Genomic DNA, 25,676 nt, shown 5'->3' with positions numbered 1-25,676 from the left:
AATCAAGAGCGGCTGTATCGTTTTTAATCATGTTTAATTTATTATAATAAAATAAGGATACAAATTCAATAAAACTACGTAAATGAGTACCAAAATTGCTTGTCAGAAAGACATTTTCTTTATTGAATCTACATAGGGTGAATCGGAGCACGTTTACGCGGATTTTTTTCAACAAATTTTCTTACGTTTTAGCTTAAGAAATTTTGGGCATTGTGGTTTAATAAAGCAGTTCATGAAATAAAAATTATACGCATTCAGTTGTTGGCTATTTTCGTTATTAGCTGTAAAAAAATGTTTTTAGGTCCAAGTCTGTTGCATACACTTGGCCCATTCAAGGGGCAGGTTGACACGACCCCAGACCGACGCTTGACTGATGCTCAAAATCGTGCAAGAAAAGCCTCTATGAAGCAGCATTCGCATTAAATGACTTAAGGCGCGCCAGTTTTAGTATCTCTGTTTGGAAAAAATGCACTGCGTAAACGTACTGCATGCGTAAATGCACCACGGTGAGCCCTACACATTCGGGTTTAATGTCTTGCGTCAAGCACCTTCTGAGAAACAACAGTTTTTGTTTTGTTATCAGGCGCAAGATGAAGCGGATGAAGCTAAATAAATATAGCGAAGCAAAGCAGTGACGCAGGAGGGGAGGTTTTGGGGGATAAACCCCCCCCAAGAGCTTAGAGAATTTTTTATGAAAGATTTTGTTATTAATATTTGGGGGACGGATGACTAACAAACAAAACATATTTAACTATTCACACAGCCACAAAACCCTCTATTTTGAACCATTTATCTTAAAAAATTGTCTGGGGGAAGTGCCCCCACACTTCCCGCTTACCTTAGCGAGTTTTCTATACCCTACAGACCCGTGGTATTAGCTGCGCCCAAAACCCCCTATCCTAGCTACGCACTTAAAGCGAAGGAAGAAATACAGAGGATGGTTTATCGACCACAATGAATTTTTATGAACATAGCACGCTAAGTTGACCATGAGAAAATCATGGGTTTTCATTAGCACATGAGCACAAACAACCCAAAAACTGAAACACTGACCATGCGATTGTTTAATCGTTATCACGAATGCAATACGAATTGTAAATTGAATATGTTTAAGCTCAAAAGGGCATATGAGTTGAGATCATGGAATCTATGGAATGAGGACTGAGTAAAGTTGCGTGAATCACATTCATTACCAATTATTTTAATCACCAAACACGTTCCGTTGGATAGTTATGGTTGGTTTAGGCTTCGAAAGATCATGAGCACAGAAACTACATTTTTCTGTAAATCGTGCCTTGGTAAGCCAGGTACGTCCAAGGACTTAAAATATTCAGATAGATAGTTGGTGATTTCGTCTTCGTTTGTTACACATTTAAAAGATTCGAATCCATGCAGAGTACGAACTATTTGAATTTACCTCGTTTTAGTCATCCACATCTTCGTTCTTGCTCGCTAAATCAACCACCTTTGATTCTTTTGGTGATCAATCATATTCTGGAACTCTTTGTTGATGAGCTCACTGAAACTAATTTGCAATCATTCCAAGGAAATGAGTTAAAACTACTCGATTCCTCGACAGGAACACGGACATTACCGTTTGTCAACAATTGCTTGGAGATTTGTTTACAAACACGGTAGTGAAGTGTCAACTCGAGCTGGGCCACGGCTGGGCTTACAATCAGCTCGAATTAAATTTTTAAAATGCAATTACAATTTAATTAATATTTTGAATATATTTAGTAATTAAAATGTTATATTGTTACTAAATTCAGTTATTAAAGTGGTAAAAACAAAACAAATTATTTAATTTGTAGTTTTGACCGACTTATCAATTGTTGTGTTACTATAACTCCTAAAAGCATGTCCATAGGAAAGAGATGAATTTTTTTTGTGAAATTATCCTTTTTTTAATGGCCTATATGTTAACCCCGCCTGAGACGAATCCAAAGAACCAAATCTCATTGAAATCGGTGCAGCCGTTCTCGAGTTATAAGTGTTCTAACTAACACGATTTTCGACTTTCTTTTATATATGTAGATAAAACTATTGTTAACAAGGCTATGGCAGTTGTTGAGACCCTATACCGTCTGAACGAGATATCCGAACCGCGTGCTTAAAAATCCCTCTTCATTGGATGCGTGCAACCCATCCTAGAATATTGCTCACCCATTTGGTCAACTGCTTCTCCCACCGAACTAAAACTACTTAACTGTCAACTCAATTTCTTCCTAGTAATTGTATGACATCGCAAACCTCACCTGTCTCTCTTCACTTGAAGAAATACTAGGAACTCTCACTTGGATTATTACACCCCACCCAATCATTGACCGATTGACATCCGATATCAAATATCTTCACTGCATTATGAATGGGTCCTTCAGATGCATTGATCTCCTTTCATTCTTTCCACTCCACATTCCAGCCTGCACGACCTGAAATACTGACACTCTACACCAGCCCAAATTCCGACTCTCAATTTCCCATGGATCCCTTTTCTACCGTTTACCTTCTCTTTTCAATTTCCTCTCAAATACTTCTCCTCTTTTTTCCTGCCGCACCAGTTTCAATGGCCAACTGCGAAGACTTTCATTATGATACCCACTTTTTTGTATGTATTGTATGTGTTAAACATTTATTTTTTACAATTACAATTTATGAGATTATATTTATACCTGTTTTTATAATATTTACATAGTTTACTACTGTTTATATAACCAAATGTAAAGGCCTCAGTGCTGTTTTTTGTTTTAAATAAATAAAAAAATAAAAAATGGGTACTTATAAAAGAATCACGTACAGGGAACCAAGGATTTGCACAGCATGCCACAAAACGTAAGAATGAGCAGTCTCCCTAATCATTTTTACTGTATTGTAATTGATATTTTCGTTTCGATGATAGACCCTCTCAGACTCGGATTTCTTGTTTGCTTTACAGACTAGTAAGTACATGTAATGATATGCACAATACTTCGCGACAATCACGGGCGGCTAAGGAGAAATTCTAGTTCCCTTGATGCGGGGCAGAATGTTTCTCCATAGTTTGGCACCTGTCTCCATGGCAACTTTCTCTTCTCCAACACGAGAAGGCTTTCTCGGAGAAGTCTCGAAGCGGTGTAACACAATGCACAGCCCTTTTTCATCATTCAGTTAGACATTGAGAAGGTACAGTAAATATGCCATCTTAGAATTGCGCGTTGGTCGTAATCAACTGGTAGGCTTGACCAGTTCGAAAACGAAACGTGAAGTGAAGGCGTGGCAACAAGTTACCCTAGAAGAATTGCTAACAGTCCTAATTATGCAGTTAAAGCAGTTCGACTACAAATTGGATAGTTGCTCCAAAACAGCGCTTAATTGATAAAGTTGTAGGTACCATACCCACACTTTTAATCCACACATGATTTTCAAATATGAGCCCAAAAAACTTAAAAACTTGTAAAAAAAAATCTACAGTGAGGAATCATGTTATACCAAATATTGAAAAAAACAATGGCATTTTTAAAACTGCCTGTGCAGCGCCGAATTTCCGCCGCCGCCGAATTTCCAGCGCCGAATGCAGCGATGGTACCAATTTTCCCTGAAAGGTGCAGGTTCGTCGTTGCGGCGCTTTCCGGCCGAAATTAAGCACTGTTTCAAAATAGTGAAAAAAGTAGAATTCATGGTTGATTTGAAAGTTGATGGAAAGATCATGCCTGCAAACAAAACCAAGAGTGGAGTCGAGCAGAAGCGCAGCAAACTCTTTACTGTGGTGTACCATGATGCCAATGAAGCTAACAATGGACATTAAACTGAGTTATCATAAAAGAATGGTGCGGTTATGAACGTGGTTTAAATGAAAACGGATTTAAATACAGTTTACGTTTTTTTCGAGTATTTTGTCTCGAACACTTTTTTCGTAATTAATAAATTTCAATATGTGCGCCCTTATTCGCTCGACGAGAGAGAAACCCGGCGTCGACATTACTATCGACGGCGTCGACTACTTCAATCAAAAGGCGCAGAGAGGACCACGGCTAAACGACCCATTTGACGGACGCAGTGTTGCACTTGAAATGCCCTCCTCGTGGCACTCAAGCAGGGATTAGGCAGCCTCTGAAAAATCTCTGCCACCCTATCCGCACTATCTTCCTATGAATTACTGAGACCGCACCATTCTTTTTATGATAACCCTGTGCAAAAGCGGATTCAGGATTTTTTCTGGAGTGGGGGCACAAGGGTCTGATAGGTAAACGGTCTTTTCGTATTTGAGATTAAAAACCACATACAACAATTACTGTGCGAAATATTCTCTTTATTTTAATATGAAAATATTAATAAATTACACATATAATAACGGCAGTTTTCGAGCCTTTTTCCACTTGGGCGATACTTTTCTTCGAGCGCTGAATATGTGAATAGCCAATGAACGGCAAATTTATCTTCTTGGATTGGGATCATAGTTTAAATGATTGAGGCCCATTATGCTAAAAAATAAAATGAACGTAATGATAACCGCATTCGAAATCTTGCATATTTTTTGAGGTCTCTGGGGGGGGGGGGGAGGGGGTGCACTAGCTCTCCCGCGTTCCCCCCCCTCCCTAAATCCGCCTATGACCCTGTGTAATGGATGACTACCAATAAGGACCGGGTGGTTGGATTAGATATGATGACTCCTTCGAGGTGTTTCGGAATTATATGTCTTGAAACCAAAGGCACCTCGAGTACCTTGCCTTCTGTATTATCGTCTGGCGGGCGCAATTGGCCTTGGGACCAAGGGCGTACCCAGGATCAAAACTTGGGGGGCAAGCCATGGTCGTTCAAGTCTTAACATTTTTGCACGTAAAAGATGAATTAAACCAAGATTTTAAGAAAATTATAACTGCCCTTAATTTATAAAATTATTTGCATGAAAAAAATTTATTAAAATGCCTTATTCTAATACCATTTTTCATGGGTTGAAAGAAAATTAGTTGAAAATTTTCGTTTCAATCCAGTTCTGATTTTCGTTAAAGACTTCTGCGATTTTTTTCTTCTAGAGGGGGGGGGGGGGGGCAGCTGCCTCCCGCTGGGTATGCCCATGCTTGGGGCGTCTTCATCATCAAATTCTAAGAAACCTAGACGAGGCCTTTAGTCGGGCCCAAGGATGCCGACTTACAAAAAATATTGGGGGGGCCTTAACCGGGGATACTGCCCCGGGAAATTTTATAAGCAGTGAGTTTTAAGTTTTTTGAGCATTTCATGATCATCATTAGAACCCTGATAACTCGAATCTTGATATCTGGACACTCCGGGGAAAATCGACAAGCCTGACTCATTTTTTCCTCACCCCCATAACGAATTTTTGAGGGGGCTCGAGCCCCCTCAGGCCCCATGGAGTCGGCGCCATTGGTCGGGCCTTTAATTGAGTTGGATCTTTGTTTTAATGTCAAGCTCAAGGGCTTGAGGGCAGCCCGTTCTCAGTTTTCATAGACTTCAGGGCCTCACTCCTGGATGTTCTACCGTGTCTGTGTCTACCGTTCTTTTCGAGCAGTATTCCACCCGCACTGCAGGCAGGAACATAGCCAGAAATTGCATAAGTATTTGCGGATTGCCTAACACTGGTCATTTATCGTCAATTCTCTCGCATCGCACAATCACAGACATCATGAAATGGCCTATAAAATTCGTTTACATAGTGCCGAAGTTAATATTCATGGTTATTTATTTTACCAGTTGGCCGTAGCTATTCTGACTCGGTATCCATAAGTTTAAATTCTCTTGTGCAACGAAATCCGACTGATTTCTCGAAAAAATTTTAAATTTGACACTCCGGTTGCAGTGATTAAGTTATTTTTCCATTTTGAATAAATTTCGAATGTGAGACCCTGGTTTTCGGAGACTAAAAGCCCAAAAAAATGAAGAGCGATCGCTCGACCCATCATTTTCTGAATCACACGATCATTCCCACCGTCCCTTCTCCACAACTTTCCGCAATTACGACTGTCCATCAATTAAAAGCCAAGCGTGACGTTGCAATCGCTGTTAGCGGCCGTTAAGTTCTGATTGGCTGATAGACGGTACCAGCGTTGGTTTCAGCCACGGAAAAAAGGACGTCCCGAGTGATGGGAGAAGGGATGGGAAAAGGGATGGGATTTCAAACCCTGGAGCCATCACGATTAATGATTGCGTGGAATTGTCCAGTATCTGAGTAGAGTAAGCGACTCCTAGATTAGCTATCTTCTTAGGGGACGAATCGCCAGCAGTTGCCACGAGGGAAAAATATTTCCGGGGGAGAGTGGGAGGAGGCTGAAGCCCCCAAAGCCCTCATTCCCTGTCAGTGGCGGATCTAGGATCAGTGGCGCTGACTCCATGGGGCCTGAGGGGGCCCGAGCCCCCCCAAAAAATCGTTACAGATGTGAGGAAAAAATGTGTCAGGCTGGTCGATTTTCCCTGGAGTGTCCAGATATCGAGATTCGAGTGATCAGGGTTCTAATGTTGATCATATGACTCTTCTAAAATGCTTAAAAAAAACTTAAAATTCACTACTTATAAAATTTACCGGGCCAAGGTCCCCGGTTTGGGCCCCCCAATATTATTTGTAAGTCGGCACCCCTGTCTAGGATAGGAACAGGGGGGGTAAGATGGGGTAATCTCCCAGCAGTAGTGGGGGTCCGAACAAAATTACCATTCTATCTTGTGTAAATGATCCGCCACTGCCCCCTGGTTGCGTGCCTGACTGCAGGTGGTATTTGCATTTCTGCTGAAGTAAAAATCCAGTTTGCGAGAACGCAGGGAAAATTGTCAGGAAGTTACGTTGTCAAGTCAACACCGTGTTGCTCATGTAATGGCACACTAAAAAATTTCTGTTATTCCCTCGTCTATGAATTCAATTGAATCGGGGGGCAGCGAGAACAAGGCTAGAGCTCCTGACATTTATATATATAACGTGACATTATAGGGTCGTAATTCACTCAGACCCGAAATCGCTATTCGGTAACATTATTCGGTAGATAGATAGGAAAGATACGTTATAATTCGGTAGATGGATGTGAAAGATATGTTATCGCGAAAAAAGAGTCTTCCTCATTCAGCCATTCAATCACAATTTGTAATGAAAAAATGTCTAAGTTGCCACCCACTTTTTCCAGAGTTAGTGACGTCGTTAAAGTTGTGGTTCATTGATTTGTTCAGAGAAACCCGATCCTCTGCAGAAATAATCGCTCATGAGAATGTCAATGACGTCGAACCGCGTGAGACGAGTAGGCGACGAATCGAAAAACGAAAAAATACGGGTGTATTTAATTTTCAAACTCTATCGCGATGTACAATAATAATAAAAATGGTGAACAAGCCCTGTTTGACTTTCTCTCTTGGGCGCGTATGCTCCTCACCCAACCTATTACCACCTGTCAACTGCATATAGTCTTTTCACTTCGCGTGAACGCGCCTTATTTTTACACGGACCCGAAAAATACAGGAATAAGCATGTAAATGCAATTATTTTGATGCTTCTAAATTTAAATGTGTTGTATTTTGTAGTTAATTGATTCCCTTATCTTAGACTTTTTAAAAATTCCGTTGTCTTTTCCCCTTGCACCTTTGCGGTAATCCATGCTTCCCACACCACGGGTTAAGAGTAGGAGCCCAGAGATCCTTGCTAGCATGTTAACTATCAAAAACCTACCCTAATAAGAATCATTATTACAGCGTATCATTAATTTTACTCCGAGAAACCTAGTCATACAATGGGTGCTTTGGCACCCAAGACGTGCAGAGGTCATGGAATAAGGTGACATCACTCCAGAGTATATGTGAACGGATTATGAAATGAGGGAGGTCAGTTAAACCCACTTGACTGGCTGATTATTTTGCAGGACCTTGGGACCACGTAGGTTTACTCAATGGCTAAGATGCTGCCACGCAGGATCCAAAATGACAAGTTCAGTATTATATATATACAATGAACGAGTTTAAAATTATTTAAAGATGTGTATTGTTTTCCCTCTTGCCTCCTCTTGCAAACCACGAGGCTTTTTGTTTTGGAATTTTACGTAAAAGGGTTCAGTCGGATGGGAACCCCCAGGGCCATTTCTTTTTTCAACGTTATCAAAATATAAACGTAAAATCAAAAATAGTTGAAGTCATCTGGAATAAGCGGCTACTTTTAAGAATAAGAAGTGTAAATTTAGAAGAATGGGTAGATTTCGGAGGGAGATCCTTTGGTGTCCCTCTCCTCCACAAATTTGGGGGGGGGGGGGGGGGAGGTTTGGACACCCTGATCCTACAGAATTACTGCGGTTTTGCGCCATTGTGAAAAACCTTCGTCGAGACGGCCCGTCTCAATTCATAGCTACAACCAAGGGGACTCCATTACTCCAGTATAATATTCATGGCTACAGCAATTGCCAGGCATGTGACGATATTTTATACGTTACTGATTTTTAATTGTCGTAATTATATTTAATTGGCAAAAATTATTATTATCGGTTTTAGGTTTTCATATTTAGTTTTCCACGACCCTATTTTACTTTTTTATTTCAGAGCACGATTATTATTGATTATAGGTTACGTACCGACTACACCCTTAAGTACACTGTATATACATGCAATTACTGTCTAGGGTGTCGCGGTGTCGCAGCAGTGCACTCTCAGTTTCGTGTCATCCTATTAATTCTCTGGAGTTTTTTCTCCTTGGTCGCTCAAAACAATACCTTGCTCGGCGTCCACACCCACTTCAGCGAAAGAAAGGCTCGAGGGCTCTAAACGTCCACTTATCATTTTAACTGCGGCTCCCTACTTAAGTCGCGTCCGCATCCGTTAGAAAAAAATTCAAATCTCGAGGAGGATTGAGCCAAGATAGGTACTTGACCATGAAGTCATTACGTGGCGCGTACCGAATTTAATTCACCGGCAAAGCACTTTTAAATTGCGAAATGCATTTAAACATGACATTAGCTATTATGATCGCGGCGTGAATGAATGAAAGAATTTTGAGAAGTTGGTTGCATCGTTTATCGCATTGATTCAAATTCATCACGTCGCTTCTGCTTGGATAATTGACTTCGGTGGTTCGTGAGTTCGCTGAGGCTTGATGTTTAACTCGCCGTGGAGTCGATCTCCGAATTAAATGGTATTATTTTTAATGCAAGAGAGCCGAAAATTTGTTCTTGTAATCGAAGGTAAACACACTCGGATTTTTTTTCTACATTCAATAGGAAATAATGATATATTCGGTCTTATGACACATCAAATATATAAAAACTAGGGAGTCATTCCAATAACATTTATTACGTGAAGGCATTGGATATGAATTATGGTATTGATAGAAGTAAGTCGATCTTTACAATGGACCATCACGGTTCACAGGTGATGTTTATGACTTTCTCAAATGAGAAATTTGTTTTTAACTGAATGCAGGCTAAAATTGAAATATAATCATCGCAATATTAACATTTGTCAATTTTAAATACAGATATAATTATAAATCGTGATGGTGATGCCTTGAGAGACCATAAAACTAAAATAACGACCGACCCACAAGTTGCAGGGAGAACTTCCATTGTAAATGTGAACTCCTTTGACTAACGCTTCTGAACGCTTCCGCCATCTTTCACAGCAGACGGCTTTGTAGAAAATCATCGATAACTTCCCGGTGGAATAATTAGCTCGATGCCCATATTGATTGTCCTCAATGGCTATTTAATGAAGGTTAGTTTATACAAATTGGAACGACAATAATGTAATGTGGATTATCATTACCAGTGCAAGAGTTAGTTGGTTCTTCAGTAACAGTTCGTCTTAGTTCGGCTTCCTTCAACTCGGATACAGTTATTCAGTACTAGGTGGGAGAAAGAGTGAAATTTAGAAATGAGTCGATCATCTGTTGGAAGATATGTTGTTCCTGATGAACTAAGGGATATATTACTTGAATTCACTGTAAGTTACCTTCTAGAGCAGCCAAGTGATTTGATGGACTATGCGGTTGATTTTTTTACTAGACTTCGAGATAATCGTCATACTAGAGTAATTCCCGGTGTAAGAATTGGTAGTGCTCTTACATCTCCCCAAGATTCTACCGAATCTGGAGATGAGGATGGTAAATATTGAAATATTGGTTCTGGAGCTTAATTGGGTCATTGTTTTCTGTGGCGACTCTTTGGTGGTTATTTAAATGGAATTTCCGCCTTACTTCACAGGTCCTCCAGCCGCTCGTTTTGCGACTCGAAGAAAGTCTGTTTTTGCAGAAACGTACGATCCCGAAGAAGACGATGAGGAAGCTCAGAAGGCTAGTTTGGGTTTATTCTTCATAATGGGTTTTCGAAGTCTGCCATCCTTAAACATGCTTGATTATTATTTGTTAATGGTTGCAGGTCGTGTACCCTAAGTCGGATTTACAGCGTCAGAGACTTGCCGATGCCGTGAAAAATATTTTGCTCTTCCGGGAACTGGACGAGGTAGGGAATTTCATTCATTCAGTACTCGTTATATCCCTATATGTGCTTTGTCTATAATCCATATGCATACTCTAGTTAGCTTGTAGTAGTGATAAAGAATTGTTTATATGCTAGTGTTATGTTTGAATGAGTATTTTCTGTGCTCCACTTTTAGTTAGTACCTTTTTTAAAACTATGGATGACCCATGACTATAGTTTTATGTCATGCTACCCATTCGTGTTTGAATCATGTCAAGGGTGTAATGTGGGTAGATGGAGGTTTTTCTCCCTCACTTAACATTGCTAGGTGATTGCCTGTTTCTTATATATCAACTTTGCATTTTCCTAGTGATGGATATAAGTAACTTTGGATGTCAGCTTGGCTAAATTATGATTATTTTTTTACAGCAACAATATTGGTTTTCTGAGTTATATGGCCATACAATTGTTCGAAGGTTTTGGGGTATTACAGGGATGCTTCTCTGTTTCTATTAGGCATATTAAAGTGTATTCATTTTTGGTTCATCTCCATGAGAAGTCATGCCATCATCTAGAACAGATTCATTAAGGATCCCTGGCATAATGCAACCAGTGCAATAATCAGAGAAGCTAAAATTTCTTATGCTCACTTGTTGATTTTTAATTGTAAAACTCAGGCAATCAATATGTTTGTTGCTTTGTTATGTATCCCTGCTGCATGTGTAATGCAAGATGTCTTGATTTAAGATTTCAGGCTCTTCTGGTGATTGTATGTATTCTTGGGTACACTGGGTTACAATATACATTTTGCTAACATTTCAACTCAAGTGTTGGCAAAATGTATGTTATAACCCAGTACACCTGAGAACCTGCAGATACACAAGATATTTTGTTATCCTCCCAAATATTCCAAAGATATCTTCGATACCCGTGAGATGTTGCTTAGATCTTTTATCAAGATTTGAGAAATTTCTACCACAATCCATTTTCCTCGCGAAGATGGTGCTCGGGCATAAAAAATTATAGGTAATTGAGTTTTGAAGACTACTGGGTGGACAGCACAGCATGTGCTTCTCCTTTATTTTTTCTTGCATCATTTTATTCTTGAGCCAGCAATGCGTCCTTAAATCAATCATATAAGGTTGTAGAGGCTGTTGTGAAACTAACAGTGAAGTGAATTTCACAGGATTTCTTTGCATGTGATGACTGCATATTTGTTCATCTGATGCCGCACCTATGTATTCAATATTAATTTTACTCAAAGAAGGTCCCCACTGGTGATCTTAGCTTTCACTAAGCTATGTCTATGCTCTCCTTCCTTACTTATCATAGGTTCTTCTCTCTATCAAGAATCTGGAGCACCCTGCACATGTATTTGTGTACTTCAAACTGCTAATTTGCCTCTTCATCCCCCTTAAAAGTTTATTGCCCTTCACAGCCTTTGTTGAGTAATTCCTCATCCATGGTATCTAGCCTTATAATCCTCTTCATTAACCAGCTCCCTTAGCTTAGAAATTTTAAGGATAGAGAGTGAGGGGCTGATAAGGGTTTTTCCCCCCACTCATACATTCTTCAACACAGTAAATCATTTTTCTGTACATTTTCTTTAAGGTGGACAAAAAGCGGCCAAGTTCCAATTTTATTTGATGCATTGTACATTGTTTTTTGTCAATATGATCCTGCATACTTCTCTTTGTGAACATTGGTTACTTCGTAAAATTTGAAGAAATGCAGCTTAAAGGCTGCCACTATTAGGGGATTGACATAAAGAGCATTTATTTGGGTATTGAGCATTTATGAGGTTTGGTCTATTTCCCCAATCGGTGAGTATGAGATAATAGCAACACAGGCAAGAATGATCAACTAGTTTTTGTGTTTGCCTTTCCTTACATTCGGTGAAAATAAGCCTTTAAGCATAGACCAAAAAAATTGCAGCATCCTTCTTTTTAATTTTCAGGTGTTTACAAAGTGACCTTTTTTTAATACAAAGTTCTGAAAGTTGTGCCAAAAGAATTTGTTATGTTAAAGGCACTGGCAAAGCATAAAGACATAATTTTTAGTTTGGAAATCCTTGCTTGGAAAATGAAATTGCTCATCTTCTAACAGACTGATTGGTACAACCATATGCTGCACAAGAAGTTGGCACAATGTATTAATCTTCGGGTTGAAAATGGGGACTATTTTTCCTACTGGGAAATTAGTACTATGAAAAGACTCCTAGTGAGGTTAGTAGATCTCACTAACACTCTGAAACAATAGTGATTGTAAACCCAAAATACTGCTTCAGCTGTGAATTCCTAAAAGGGTCTGGCCAATGTTTGCCCTAATGTCTGAGTGGTTCCTTTCAGTGCACTGGGAATGCCTTAGTTTCACATCAATTTGTTTCGTCTCCCATAGCTGATGTAGCTCAGCATTTTTCGTAGGCAATTGGAATAAGCTTCATGCTCATGTTAAAACAGCTAAGCTGTCTTGCTACATGGCGTTATTTGCTCTTACCCTCAAAGTTAGGTCATTGTTCTCTCGATCTCTCTTCTCCATGCCTCAAATGTTAACAGTGGTGCAACCTTCCTTTTCTCACCTTGCTTATTTATCAATTACATAATCATTGTGGTGTGTCATGTGTATCGCTGCCTTTGCTAGCCCTTCTTTTTACTGTATGAGAAAAAAACGATGATGAAAAATATAGAAATCTCAGAGATCCTTAGCCTCGTGCTTGGAATCTTTCTGTGCATGTATCATTTAGACAAAGGAAAATTCTCATCTTATAGCATGGTATGCTAAAGTGCAATAGGGTGGTTTCCTATTATTTTTTTATTGCCTAAATCAAAAGATTATTACTCTTGGAGTATGCATTTCATGCTTTTAGATTTTTAAATGACGACATCTATTTCTCGCAATTAAATGAAAAGTGAAAAATTTTAAGCGCACGAAGTATGAATACTGGGAAAAGCCTGTGTGACCTCATTCTGGCTGCCTCCGTGTGAGGTGAACGTGGGGCGAGGATATGTGCGCTGCTGCGATGCAGGCTACTAGCAGGTAGCGCTTGGCTTGAATAAGGATTATTAATACCTTAACAAACAAAGGAAACTTTCTGACTATAGGCAGTTTTAATAGGTGATTATTAAGAGATGTTTCCCTGAGCTCTGTGACTCATGCATGCATTGGTAATCTCAGATGATGTAAAACTCCTATCTACTCGTACAGAAACTAGGTCCCTGTGACGTCACGTGGAGTGGCATCGGATGGGCGCCAATCTGGCCTTTTTCGAATGAGGTTAAAATTGACCATTAACATTCGTCTAAACTGGGATTTATAAAACCAAATAAATTGTATGACGAATACACTAATGGTGGGTAACGAATCGCAATCAATGCCTTTCGTTTTCTTTGATGAATGAAACTACCCCATTCTCTATTACTTATTTCCTGTTGACTTTTCTTGAGTTAATCCTCATTGTTCAACATGCATTGTGAAGGTTTATTTACTTATTTCCATACCACGGTGTTGGCTTTTACATTTTTTTTACACTTTTTACACAGTTTTTTTAGTAAGCTTGCATTTGATATTCTTGAACACCCATGCTCTGACTTTGGGCAACCTACCTATGCGGGACTCAAGCCCGTGACATTAAGGTTTGGCAGGCGAGGTTTTCAAACTGCTGCCATGGCAATTTGGTTGAAATTGGATTTTGTGTTAGTAGTTTTACATTTAATTGTTATGTGGATAATTTGTGATAAGTCCATAAATGAAATCCATTGAAAAAACTACAGAGTTAACAATTCAATCATTGAAATGAATTGTGATGTTATGGAATTCAGAGGACCAAAAATTGAAACTAACTTGTTTGCTATTGATAATTTTGTTCATCATCATCATCATCATCATTGGTCTACAATCCTAAGATTGGTTTGACGCAGCTGTCCATTTCTCTCTCCTATCCGCTAATCTCTTCATAGCTACATATTTATTCTCTTTTACATCCTTTATAACCTGTCCTATATAACTCATTCAGGGCCGTCCCTTGCCCTTTTTCCCTTCCACTTGTCCTTCAACGATTGTCTTCATCAGGCCATCATGCCTCAAAATGTGGCCAACTAAGTTGTCCCTTCTTCTGCATTAGGTTTTTAGGAGGTTTCTCTTTTCTCCCACTCTTCTTAGCACTTCCTTGTTACTCACACGGTCAATCCATTTTATCTTCATCATTCTTCGGTAGCACCACATTTCGAATGCTTCCACTCTTGAATTCTCTGCTGCTGTCAACGTCCAAGCCTCGCTTCCATAGAGAAACATACTCCATATGTAGCATCTGATGAATTGTTTCCTTACTTCTATGCTGGTATTTTCAGCTGTAAGAAGATTCTTCTTTTTGTAGAAAGCCCTCTTCGCCTGCGCTATTCTGCTGTATATTTCTTTCTTGCTCCGTCCATCGCTGGTAATTCGGCTTCCCAGGTAAGAGAACTCGTTCACCTCTTCAAGCTTATGCTGTCCTAGGTTGATGTTTGTTTTAGCCTCCTATCTTTTGCTGCAAACTAATATAATAATAGTTTGCAGCAAAAATAATAATAGATAATTTTGTTAGTTGTTAAAAAGATGGTTAGTGCACCAGCACAATTTGTACTTATGTCTGAAAGCTGATGAACCAATGCTACTTGGAATCATACATTTAAAAAAAAATAGTAGGTTGAATGAATGAGCATGCTGTGTGAAATGTAAGTTAGGTGCAATTATTTTCAAATACCTAACAAAATCCAAAATATAAAAGAGAAAAAGATAAATTTATTATAATTATTATTTAACTGAAGGTAATGCAGCCTGAAATTAAAATTTTCATTAGATTCCAATCCACTGAAGAAGGGTTTCATTCTACCTAAGTGTATTTTTTTGTGACTCTGGTAGCGGTACCCCTCTTAGCTCAATGACAAAAGGTAGCATCTTTGTCTACTGTCATAGAGGTGTCTGGTTCACATCCTGGCACATTAGTATGCTTTCAGACAATGTGTTTCCAACCAAAATATTGTGTTAGTTGGAGTAGAGGACTGAAAAAATCTAAATGTGATCAGAAAAAACCATCATTATTATTAGTACTACTACTTGAACTGCCTCTTGTCCAACTTGGTGTCTAATATTCCTTTTTGACTACCCATGTGTTGGTGGTATTCATGGGTGTAGTTTGGGAATCTGATTTATCCAGGGGAATTGGCCCCAGTTAAATTTGACTGATCAATATTGTGGTGGCCACGTTTCATGTGGCCCTGGCAACTGCGGCCGAGTCAGAGAACTTGGTACAATCCTTTCAGCCCCCTTCACACTACTAGGTTTGGTAAGGCAGTTTCCTGTGTGTGCTATTGTGGTATGGTATGGTATTCGTGGGAAGCGACTGAATGCTGAGGTCATTTGCCTAGGGTGGGAAGGAAGGGTGGCAAGAAACCTGTCATTGGCCTTAGCCTGCTAACGAAAGGCACCAAAGGGACCATGGCTTTACATCCCATGTGACGGACGGAGTGCTGTGCTTGAAGTGCCCTTATTACCGTGAAAGGCTAATTAGCAACGGCGAATGTACAGGGGTAGGCTTGTGCAGCAACTATTGTTTTTTTTTCAACAGTCGCGTATTCATTTACAGCATGTGGTGGCACTTCAGTATTGAAGCTGTTGAAATCTGTCAGTGATTATTGGTCACTGAAGGCTGATAATTTAACTGCAAGGAATTTGAACTGTGGGGAAAAAAGTTCAAGGTTAAATAAGGGAAGGTTATTAATGAATATTAAAAAATGAAACACTTCCTTTGGAAATCTTGATTTGTTTTACTCATCTCTTTCCCAATAAAACATTTGAAACCCTTGAAAAGAATTGAGTTAACATTTTGGCGTTTCCTTCCTACAGGAACAAATGCAGGAAGTTTTGGATGCTATGTTTGAAAGAAAAGTTAAGCCTGGAGAATATGTCATCAAACAAGGCGATGATGGCGACAACTTCTATGTCATTGAAAGGTAAGAATGTTTACCAGTTTTACTCTGTTATATGTGTTCATTTCGTATTTCAGTTTGTATCTTTGATGAGAATGAACAAAGATGCTTTTACTGGGTAGCTTAAGTTTCAATTTTGCTTAAATGAAGAATGTAATGAACTCCATAATTCATCATTGCTGTGATTGGCTACACCGAAAGTGCATTAACTGTGAGTGAAATAGAACTATGCATTGGTGAATTTGAGGAACAAATTTCATTATTCCATGTAGACGATTTTTTTGTGCCACCTGTTGATCTGGAAAGGGTAGATTTCCTTAATTTGATGTGTGTTGGAATAGTCATCTTGTGATGGCACTGGTTATCAAATCTTTGGTATTTAATGTATACTTTCATGATAATCCTCGATCTTATTTTATTTATTTCATCACCAATTGTTTTTCACTTATGTGCTTTTACTGAGTTCACATCCCTGTGATGACTTAAGAAATTCCTTGTCTGAAGTGATAGGATGTTCTGTTCTAGAAGTGATCATTGTATCACTGATTTTTTATTCCTGCATGTGTATTAATGATTTACAAAATTCAGATTAGTGTTTGGAGTGATCCTTCCAAGCGTTGAAAATATATTTTTGTGTAATCTACAAAAACATTTTAGGTCAATATGGGTATTGAGATATTACCGGGTAGTGTTTTGATACCAGCTCTGCTTCTGTAGCATGGGATAATTTGCCCCAAAATATGAAATGATAAAATATTTTCTAACTAGGTCTTTGAATATTAATTCTAGATATTTTCATTAAATGGCAATTGGCCAAGAAGGTGGCACCTTTTTTGATTATGGCTGATACACACTTTTATCCTTAGTGCAAACATGTATTTTTAACATCTCAAAATCTCAGCTGAAACATTTGCTCTTCAACCATTAAAAGTTTGTTACTTGATTATTTATATATGTATATTTGTCCAAGTTCTATTAACTTCAAGTATATGATTTGCTTTGGCCAAGCTTTTTTTTTCTTTTCTGAAATCTACTACAACTTTAAATAAATTTTTACTTTATTGTAAGTGCAAGAAAATCACCTTGAGGCTGATTTTTAATTCCAAGCCTTTTTTTTGTGAGGATGGTGAAATGATGAAATTCAACTAGCATTCACAATTCTTAGCCAAATTTTATGTTTCCCGGCACCTCTGGTCCTTCTGATTTGAATTTGTTTGAGTGGTCCAATAAATTTACCCGTTGTGTTGGCATTGTCTCTCGTTCAGTTTGCTGAGATGTGAACTGACTGACAGCTACATTCCACGTCTGGCAATAAAGACACACTTCTGCAGTTCTACTTCACTCAAAAAAATGTTTTGGGTTCCTTATTTTTCTTTTGGTAAACCAATAGTGCATTCATCCACAGTGTATCACATTGTAACTTTGTAGTAGTGGCAGTAGAAAACTTGGGTTAAGCATAATTTTGTTGCAACACTACGATGGCCAATGCTTTGCTGAACATGTATTTTAGGTAGTAATTAACTTCCACAAATTGATAACAAAAAATTCAAGCTAAATACGAGCCAGCGAAGATGTCATTAGTGAACAGAAACATGACAATAGTTATGTAAATGACAAATTATGTGATGTAAATTTATTTCAATTACATGGAAAGCAAGTTTTGCTTCTTTGAAAATGATGAATCTAATGGAAATCATAAAAATTCGTGTTGTGTACCTTAACCAGTGAAATTAGCATTATTTTGTTATGACAACCAAAATTGGCATTATTTGCTGTTTTTATTGCACATTGCAGAAAAACAAAGCCTCTATCAATTGATAATGAACAACTTATTTAATGGCTGAAACTTGCATAGTGCAAGTATGGGTATGAATTTATTGCGCAACTACTTTCAAAGAAGATGCCCTAAAATGCCCATATAAATTCTCACTATGCCTTCAGGCTGGGCATTGACCCAAAGGCTCCCTTGATTGATGGGGTTGACATGCAAGCAACCTTCTCATGTTCCCCACCGAACCCCTGTAAGTTCTTCATGTATCCTGGCCAGTAATACTAATCCCACAGTTACCCCAGATTCTTTTTATATCCTAAGTGACTGCCAATTGGTGAGTTGTGTTGAGAACAAAGAATTTCTTCTCTCGCTTCAGCTGGCACAGTAAGCTGCTGACTATTTACTGTCACGGAAAAAGAACCCCATCCTTACACATCAATTGGTCCAATTGCACCCAAAAAACCTTGGACCCAGGGTCTCTTTTTCAGGGTGCTAAACTATCACCTCCATGGAATCCATTACCCTTTTCAACATGGAGTCCCTGCTTTGTCTCTCCCTTGAACTTTCACTAGGAGTTTCTTTCAGGAGACTATTTTCATCTATGTATTTTTACTGCTGACTATGCCTGGCATTGCTGACATTGCTTCTTGATAGTAGTATGGGGCTGCTTATTCAAGTTGAAACTTATATTCTTTGGCAAATTCTAACATTTCTTCTCTAAAATGAGGTCCCTTATCTTATTGCACAACTTTTGGAATCCTAATGAGCATTGCTTTAATTTTTCTGATGACTGCAGTTGTGGTAGTGGCTGGCAGTCTCATCACTTCTGTATACTATCTCGAAAAATAATCAGTTATCGCTAAAAAGGTTGAGACTACGGATAGATACATTATTCCCATCATCATCCATGGTCTCTCAGGGGCTGCTGTGGGTGTCAGGGGCTCAACACAATAAAGAATGCATTATAAATCATTTTGAATTCCTCTTTTGGCATTTCATGTAATTTGACCATATTTGTATTACTATTGATATCCCTGGCCACCAAGTGGTATCTCTATATATTCCACTATTCCTTGAGGCCCTGAATGTAACCTGGTGAGCATGACTTTCCTAAACTTTTCTAGAATGATAGTACTGCATCCATGCTCGAGTAATCCTCCTCCCTCGTTGAGATACCCTCTGTCTTATTATCTTCTCAGTTGCGGCTCAAGGTCCTCTTTGTGCGCAGGCTAACGACAATGGACATATCTTCTGTATTTTTTCTACTGTATAGATACCTTTTTCTCAATTTATACGCAATCAAACTCTACAAATGAGGTACCAAAATGCACAGAATTCATCAGAGAGCATGCGACGGCATATCTTACTTCCTAAATATTGCTATTGTTTCCTAAAATTGGTTTTTACATAATTAAAAAAAAACAAAAACCGGTAAATATTCCTGACGTTAACGGTGCACAAACTGATACAGTTGTTCATTTGCAACCTTATCTCGCATTCTTTAAATAACTTTTATCAAAATGCGGCTGATTCCACATTCAAGTCTCCTGTTGATACAAGTAAGTATGAGTCATCATGTGCGTTTAACAGAGGATAGTGTAATTACTTCCAATATTGTGTTTAAAGAGGTTTTCCGACCTCAATTTGTACATGAACATTCCAATTACATTTGTACATAAGACCCTGCCTTTTTTTTCTACATTTTAAAATTAGAAACGCGCCTATCCCTCTGTGGACCTGCATTGAAAAGAGTGGGGGAAGCCCGCTGGGAGCGGGCGCATCATGCTCGTTTTATTTATTGTATTAAGGCATCATCTTTATCTAGCTCTTCTCTGACTTCTGCCAGCCTTCAATGTGCTATTGGGAGAGTTCTAATTAAATCTTTTCTCATTGCTTTTTCAATTTCTGCCAAACATGTCCTTTCCTTTTGTCTAGTGGCCATTGGTACTTTAGAAAGAATACTTGGGGTATAAAACAATTTTCCTGAAATCTGTTCTCTGGTTTGCTGGTAACATAGGAGTCTAATTGAACTCTTTGCAATCTTACAGACAAATCACTGAATGGCTGGTACTCAGTAATGGGTCTAATGTGGAATGGAATTGCTACACGATGCATTGTCCCTTGGGTGCCTCTCGCCACCCCCTGCTCATGTTTCATCTCTTTTGATTGTTGTGCCTTCTGTAGAGCCACATTCAGGGTCAGACCAGGATTCATTTGCTAAGCCTGCGACAACTTCTAATCAATGACTGACCACAATGCAATCTCATAGAAGATTGTCCTGAAGTGATCCCTATCCATACTCGTTATGTATTATTTGGCGATAAAGGGCTGTGATGAATTCCTCCATTGACTCGTTCCCTCTAGCACCTTTGGTTGAACTTCGCCCTTGTATAAACGATGTTCACCCTATCCATATGATAGTTATGAAATTCTTTGTACCACTTTTTGTACACCTTGTCCGCTGCTGATAATTTTTAACTGATTAGAACGTCTCCTGCCTTTTCTCCCATGAGGTAAACAAGCATATTCACTTCCTCTTTGTAGCTCAACTTCTTTAGCCCAGATGCTACCTAATATCCCTCCCAGTATTGCACCCATTGTGTCCAATCTTCCGCCACAAAAGAGGATTGGGAAGGTGCTGATACTCTTGATGCCAGCATGAATGTGTTGCTACAAGGGCATTTTTTTCAACCTCTGATGGGTCATGAACAGAAGACAAAGTGATTAATTAAGAATTATTTTAGTGCGAAATATTGAGCACACGTGTGGTGCCCTTTTGACGTATTGGCTTCAGCAAATGAGCAATTGGTCGTGCCTGTGGACAATCTTTACTATACCCTCTTCAGAGAATATTGCCGCCAATGACTTCCAATGAATTTTACCTTTGTCCTGAAGCTCATCATCCATTTGAAAATGTTTCCCTCCTAGCCACATTTTCATTTCAGCGTAAAGATGGAAGTCTCACGGCACTAGGTCGGCATTGCACACTGGGTGATTTGAAAATGTTCCATTGAAATTGCTCAAGAAGCGGTTGGGTTGCATCGATGCTAAGACGACAGGCATTTTCATTGAACACTTTCAGAAGTCAGCATGTCTCCTCTTTTATTTTGAATGGAAATGGACGTAACGTTTCACAATGTTGCACACTCTAGCCACAGTGAATTTTAAAGAAATTCTCTTTTATCGGCTTAAAGGTCAAGGCTGAAGCCATTCGGTGAGTTTTCTGGCTGTCGCTCTACAGTGCACACTTGGCGGGAGTTAGTGTAGTTAATGAGATTGCGACTAACCTTAAAGTAATGACTTAAGATCAGAAATGACTGAGCGTGTGGTGTGGAGGATGTGCAGTTGCCCTGTTCGCTCAATACCCGGCTGTCGATGGCGTTTTTGCTGAGCGATTGGAGGCTGAGAATAAAACTGCCCTCGTATCTTCTGCCATGAAGTGGTCTAGTGGCTACCATGGTGTAGTGTTATCTTATGTATTGAAACACCAACTTTTGGGAATAGTGAAAATTTATTTCCAGGATATACAAAGGTCGTGTTGCAAATGTAGCAACAGTGGACTGCCACGAGTTTTTCAGGAGCAGCCTTTCATATAGTTGTCCTTGGCATTTCTTTAATTCTATCATACTTTCTGGGAGAGACTGGATTACTGCATTAGTCAGCCGCTGGAAATGCGTTGGCTGGCACTTGACTACCAACAACTATGTAATTGCATACACACTAAAATACCTTTTCAATCATTTTGAAGTCTTTGTTTTTTTCTTCTCCTGAGTTTATGACCAAAATGGCTGCATCGTGAAGTTTGAGGAAGTTAAGAAGTACATTAAAAGTGAAGGGCTTTCTTCACACCAACATATTTTGTACTTTTCAATTAAAATCTCTTTTTATTTTACTTATTGAACGTGAGATGTTTTTTTGCAACTTCACTGGAATACGACTCCAATAATGTTTTCTGAGTTGGATAGGCTCCAAAATTGAGACTGAAATGGTTTGCACGTGATCGACGAAGTAGGTCCACCAGTGGTCAATACCATGAATAGGAACCAACGAGCGTGCTGCGCCCACTCCCAGCAGGCTTCCCGCGCTCTTTTCAATGCAGGTCCACAGAGGGATAGGCGCGTTTCTAATTTTAAAATGTAGAAAAAAAAGGCAGGGTCTTATGTACAAATTTAATTGGAATGTTCATGTACAAATTGAGGTCGGAAAACCTCTTTAAACACAATATTGGAAGTAATTACACTATCCTCTGTTAAACGCACATGATGACTCATACTTACTTGTATCAACAGGAGACTTGAATGTGGAATCAGCCGCATTTTGATAAAAGTTATTTAAAGAATGCGAGATAAGGTTGCAAATGAACAAATGTATCAGTTTGTGCGCCGTTAACGTCAGGAATATTCACCGGTTTTTGTTTATTTTTGTTTTTTTTTAAATAATTTAAAAACTAATTTTAGAAAACAATAGCAATATTTAGGAAGTAAGATATGCCATCGCATGATCTCTGATAAATTCTGTGCATTTTGGTACCTCATTTATAGAGTTTGGTTGCGTATAAGTTGAGAAAAAGGTGTCTATACAGTAGAAATAATATAGAAGATTAAGAGAGTTTCTTAGGTGTATAGAATAGAGAAAGATCAAACTTCTCCAGCAATGCAGACCATTTCAACTGCTATTGCACATCAGGTTAATTGATGTGGTGCTCACTGAATGTATTATCTGAAGTACTGCAAGTTATATTGCGACCTATTTTTCATTTTTATGTTATAAAGAAAAAGTAAGGGTCCACCTATATCCATCTTGCACCTCAAAGTCGATAACATGTACTACCTTTGAATCTATATGATTGCTAAAGGCTTTAAGAATACCTACAAATCTAATAGATTTTAAATATTGCTCACTATGATATAGCTTGTGGTACTGGTATGAATATTAATATTGATTGTGCTTGGTGAACTATTCCAGTGGGGTGTACTTCACGTTTGTTGAAAAAGAAGGGGAGGATGGTCCGAAACAGGTGCACAAGTATGAGGGAAGTGGAAGTTTTGGAGAACTTGCACTCATGTACAACATGCCACGCGCTGCCACCATTCAAGCTGCTGAAGATGGGTCTCTGTGGGCAATGGACCGCTTGACCTTTCGTCGCATTTTGCTGAAGAGTGCCTTCCGAAAGAGGCGAATGTACGAATCCCTCATTGAAAGCGTGCCAATGCTCAAGGCTCTGGAGGTAAGTGTTTTGATAGTAGGAATCAAATTTCTTGAAAGTAAGATCAATCATTTAATAATTAAAGCTATCTTTAAACTAATATGTCTATTGTGCATGAATCGTTGATTTGTGGCATTTGTTGAATGAATAATCTACCAACTTGAAACTTTATAAGTGAAATTGATGCAGTGATAATGTTCTGCTTTGATCCTAAGTCTGGAATTCTTAAGAGAATCTAAAAATTTTTAAATAAACTGTAAATTATTGTTCTTGCTTTATAATTAAATGCCTAGGCATTTATCAATGATGTGCCAGTATGATTAAATTCTTGCGAACATGTTGATGAGAAGGTGATCCGTTGAGAGTGATGCAGGCTTTGCTATTAAAATACAGTAGATTCCGGTTAATTGGGACATATTGGGACTTGTGCACTTTGCCCCGAATTAAGCGGCTGTCCCAATTAGGCGAACTATTGTGTAAACGGGCATAAACAAACGTTGAAACGATAGAAAGAAGACTAAAGAATGTTTATAATGCAACATAAGTTTATTAATCTATTAATTTGATTAATAAATCAGCGAGTTTAGTTAATTTATTATATTTTTTAAGAGTTATAACAATTTAGCTAAAATTTTTCACAGCCTCGGGCGATGCTGAATGAATGTCTTTTACTAAGTACTATTAAAGAAAAGTCCTATCCTCTTGCGGATAGTGTAATAACAAGAGCTTTCAAAATAGGGCAAGAATAGGAACATTTGTGAAAAATAAGAGTAAATCAAAGGAGGAAAATATTACAAAATAGTATTCTGAAAATAAAAAAATTTAATTTCGTTGCGAGTATAGAGTCTATGTCGCCGACTCATGGCCCAATAAAGCGGCATGCTATCCCAATTAAGCAGAGAATACTCTGGGATTCCTCTATTGGGTTCTGTTCTTCAAGATCTGCCTCAATAAAGCGGCTGCCCCAAGTAACCGGTGGACCCATTAAACGGAATCTACTGTACTTGAAAAAGTCATGTTATAAATGAAGCTTCCATGCTGGTATTATAATCAGGATGAACAATTACATTAGATTGATATAAACTCATATTTTTTGTTTATTTGTGAGTTTGATTATCAGGGAAGATGCTTGAAAAAAATTTATGTTCATAATGGAAGGATGACAATGAATGAGACAAAATATGTAAAATAATACTTTTTAAACCTGCATTTTATATTTTGTTTAAAGTTGTTGTCCAATCAACACAGTTTAGTTTGGGTTAAATAGTGCGATTTTGTTTAGTGTTTCTTGAAAATTGGCGGAGAATCGTCATGATGATTTTAAATATTTAAATAGTTAAAAACGTTTTTGTGGCTATATTTGTACTCTTTTAATTAACCATTCATTGTTAATTGTGTTTTTTTGTGCTTTGTTAGGACACTAATTTAGCTTGAATCATATTGTGAAACTTATTGTTTTGGTGACAGTTCCCTTAAGCCCTTAGGTTTGATCTCACAAAAAACTTTAGGAACATAAATTAAGTTTTTTTTTTTAATTCATCTGGGTTATAAAGAATGAAACCATTTAATCGGAAGTCAAATTGTACTCTAAAATAAAATATCATTTAATGTAACGGACTGCTATGGCTTTCGAAATGCACATTAAATACCATTTTCTAGTGTGAAAATGGGTCTCAAACAAGTTTATTTATGCGAAAGAAATGAAGGGTAATGATAAATATAATTTATACAAAAAATAGCCATAATTACTATTTGATAAACAAAAGTTGTTGCATTAAGTTTCCAATTATATATTCCTTGCCTCAAAAACAGTAACAAATATGGCATTATAAAAAACTTGAAGGATAGAATAGAACACAATTCACACAAAGTTCAATAATTATTGATAAAAAATTGGATATTTTAGCATAGGTCAAGATTGATAACAGAGCCAGTAAATCAAATTGTTATTTTAGACACTAGTATGGCAGTAACCTGGAATCGTGCTGTATTATGCCACATCATATGTACTAGCTCTGATGGAAAGAAACAAAAATGAAAGTGGAAAGTGATTAGAGAGATGATGTCTTCCTAGATGTCCCTCCATTGTTTGTTTTGTGCAAAGAGACATTTATTTGCCCATGTATAATTTAGTTAAAACTGTTAGTTTAAATCTCTTTATCAAGTTTCACAAAATATTAACCCGACCTTTTTTATCTTTCCTCCAGCCATATGAGCGAATGAACCTATCGGATGCTCTTGTTCCTCGTCCATTTTCGGATGGAGATCGTATAATAGTGCAGGGAGACTCGGCAGATGGAATGTATTTTGTGGAAGAGGGTACTGTTCGCATCACAATCAGCAATGATAATAAGGAAGAAGTTGAGGTA

The 25,676-nt window shown here is 38.3% G+C and overlaps 1 protein-coding gene across 1 annotated transcript in view; it reads left to right on the top strand.

The window, feature by feature from the left end:
* The first annotated feature begins 9,034 nt into the window (after positions 1-9,034).
* Positions 9,035-25,676, top strand: part of LOC124157169 (cAMP-dependent protein kinase type II regulatory subunit) — a 30,351-nt gene continuing 13,709 nt past the window's right edge. The window contains exons 1-6 of the mRNA XM_046531690.1: positions 9,035-10,051; positions 10,152-10,240; positions 10,326-10,409; positions 16,248-16,354; positions 23,067-23,328; positions 25,515-25,673. Of these exons, the coding sequence (XP_046387646.1) occupies positions 9,823-10,051; positions 10,152-10,240; positions 10,326-10,409; positions 16,248-16,354; positions 23,067-23,328; positions 25,515-25,673 (930 nt within the window). The 5' untranslated portion in view covers positions 9,035-9,822. The remainder of the gene's footprint in view (positions 10,052-10,151; positions 10,241-10,325; positions 10,410-16,247; positions 16,355-23,066; positions 23,329-25,514; positions 25,674-25,676) is intronic.

This window comes from Ischnura elegans, chromosome 4, assembly GCF_921293095.1.
Source record: "Ischnura elegans chromosome 4, ioIscEleg1.1, whole genome shotgun sequence".
Taxonomy (NCBI): domain Eukaryota; kingdom Metazoa; phylum Arthropoda; class Insecta; order Odonata; family Coenagrionidae; genus Ischnura; species Ischnura elegans.
This window is presented reverse-complemented; position numbering and strand designations above follow the sequence as displayed.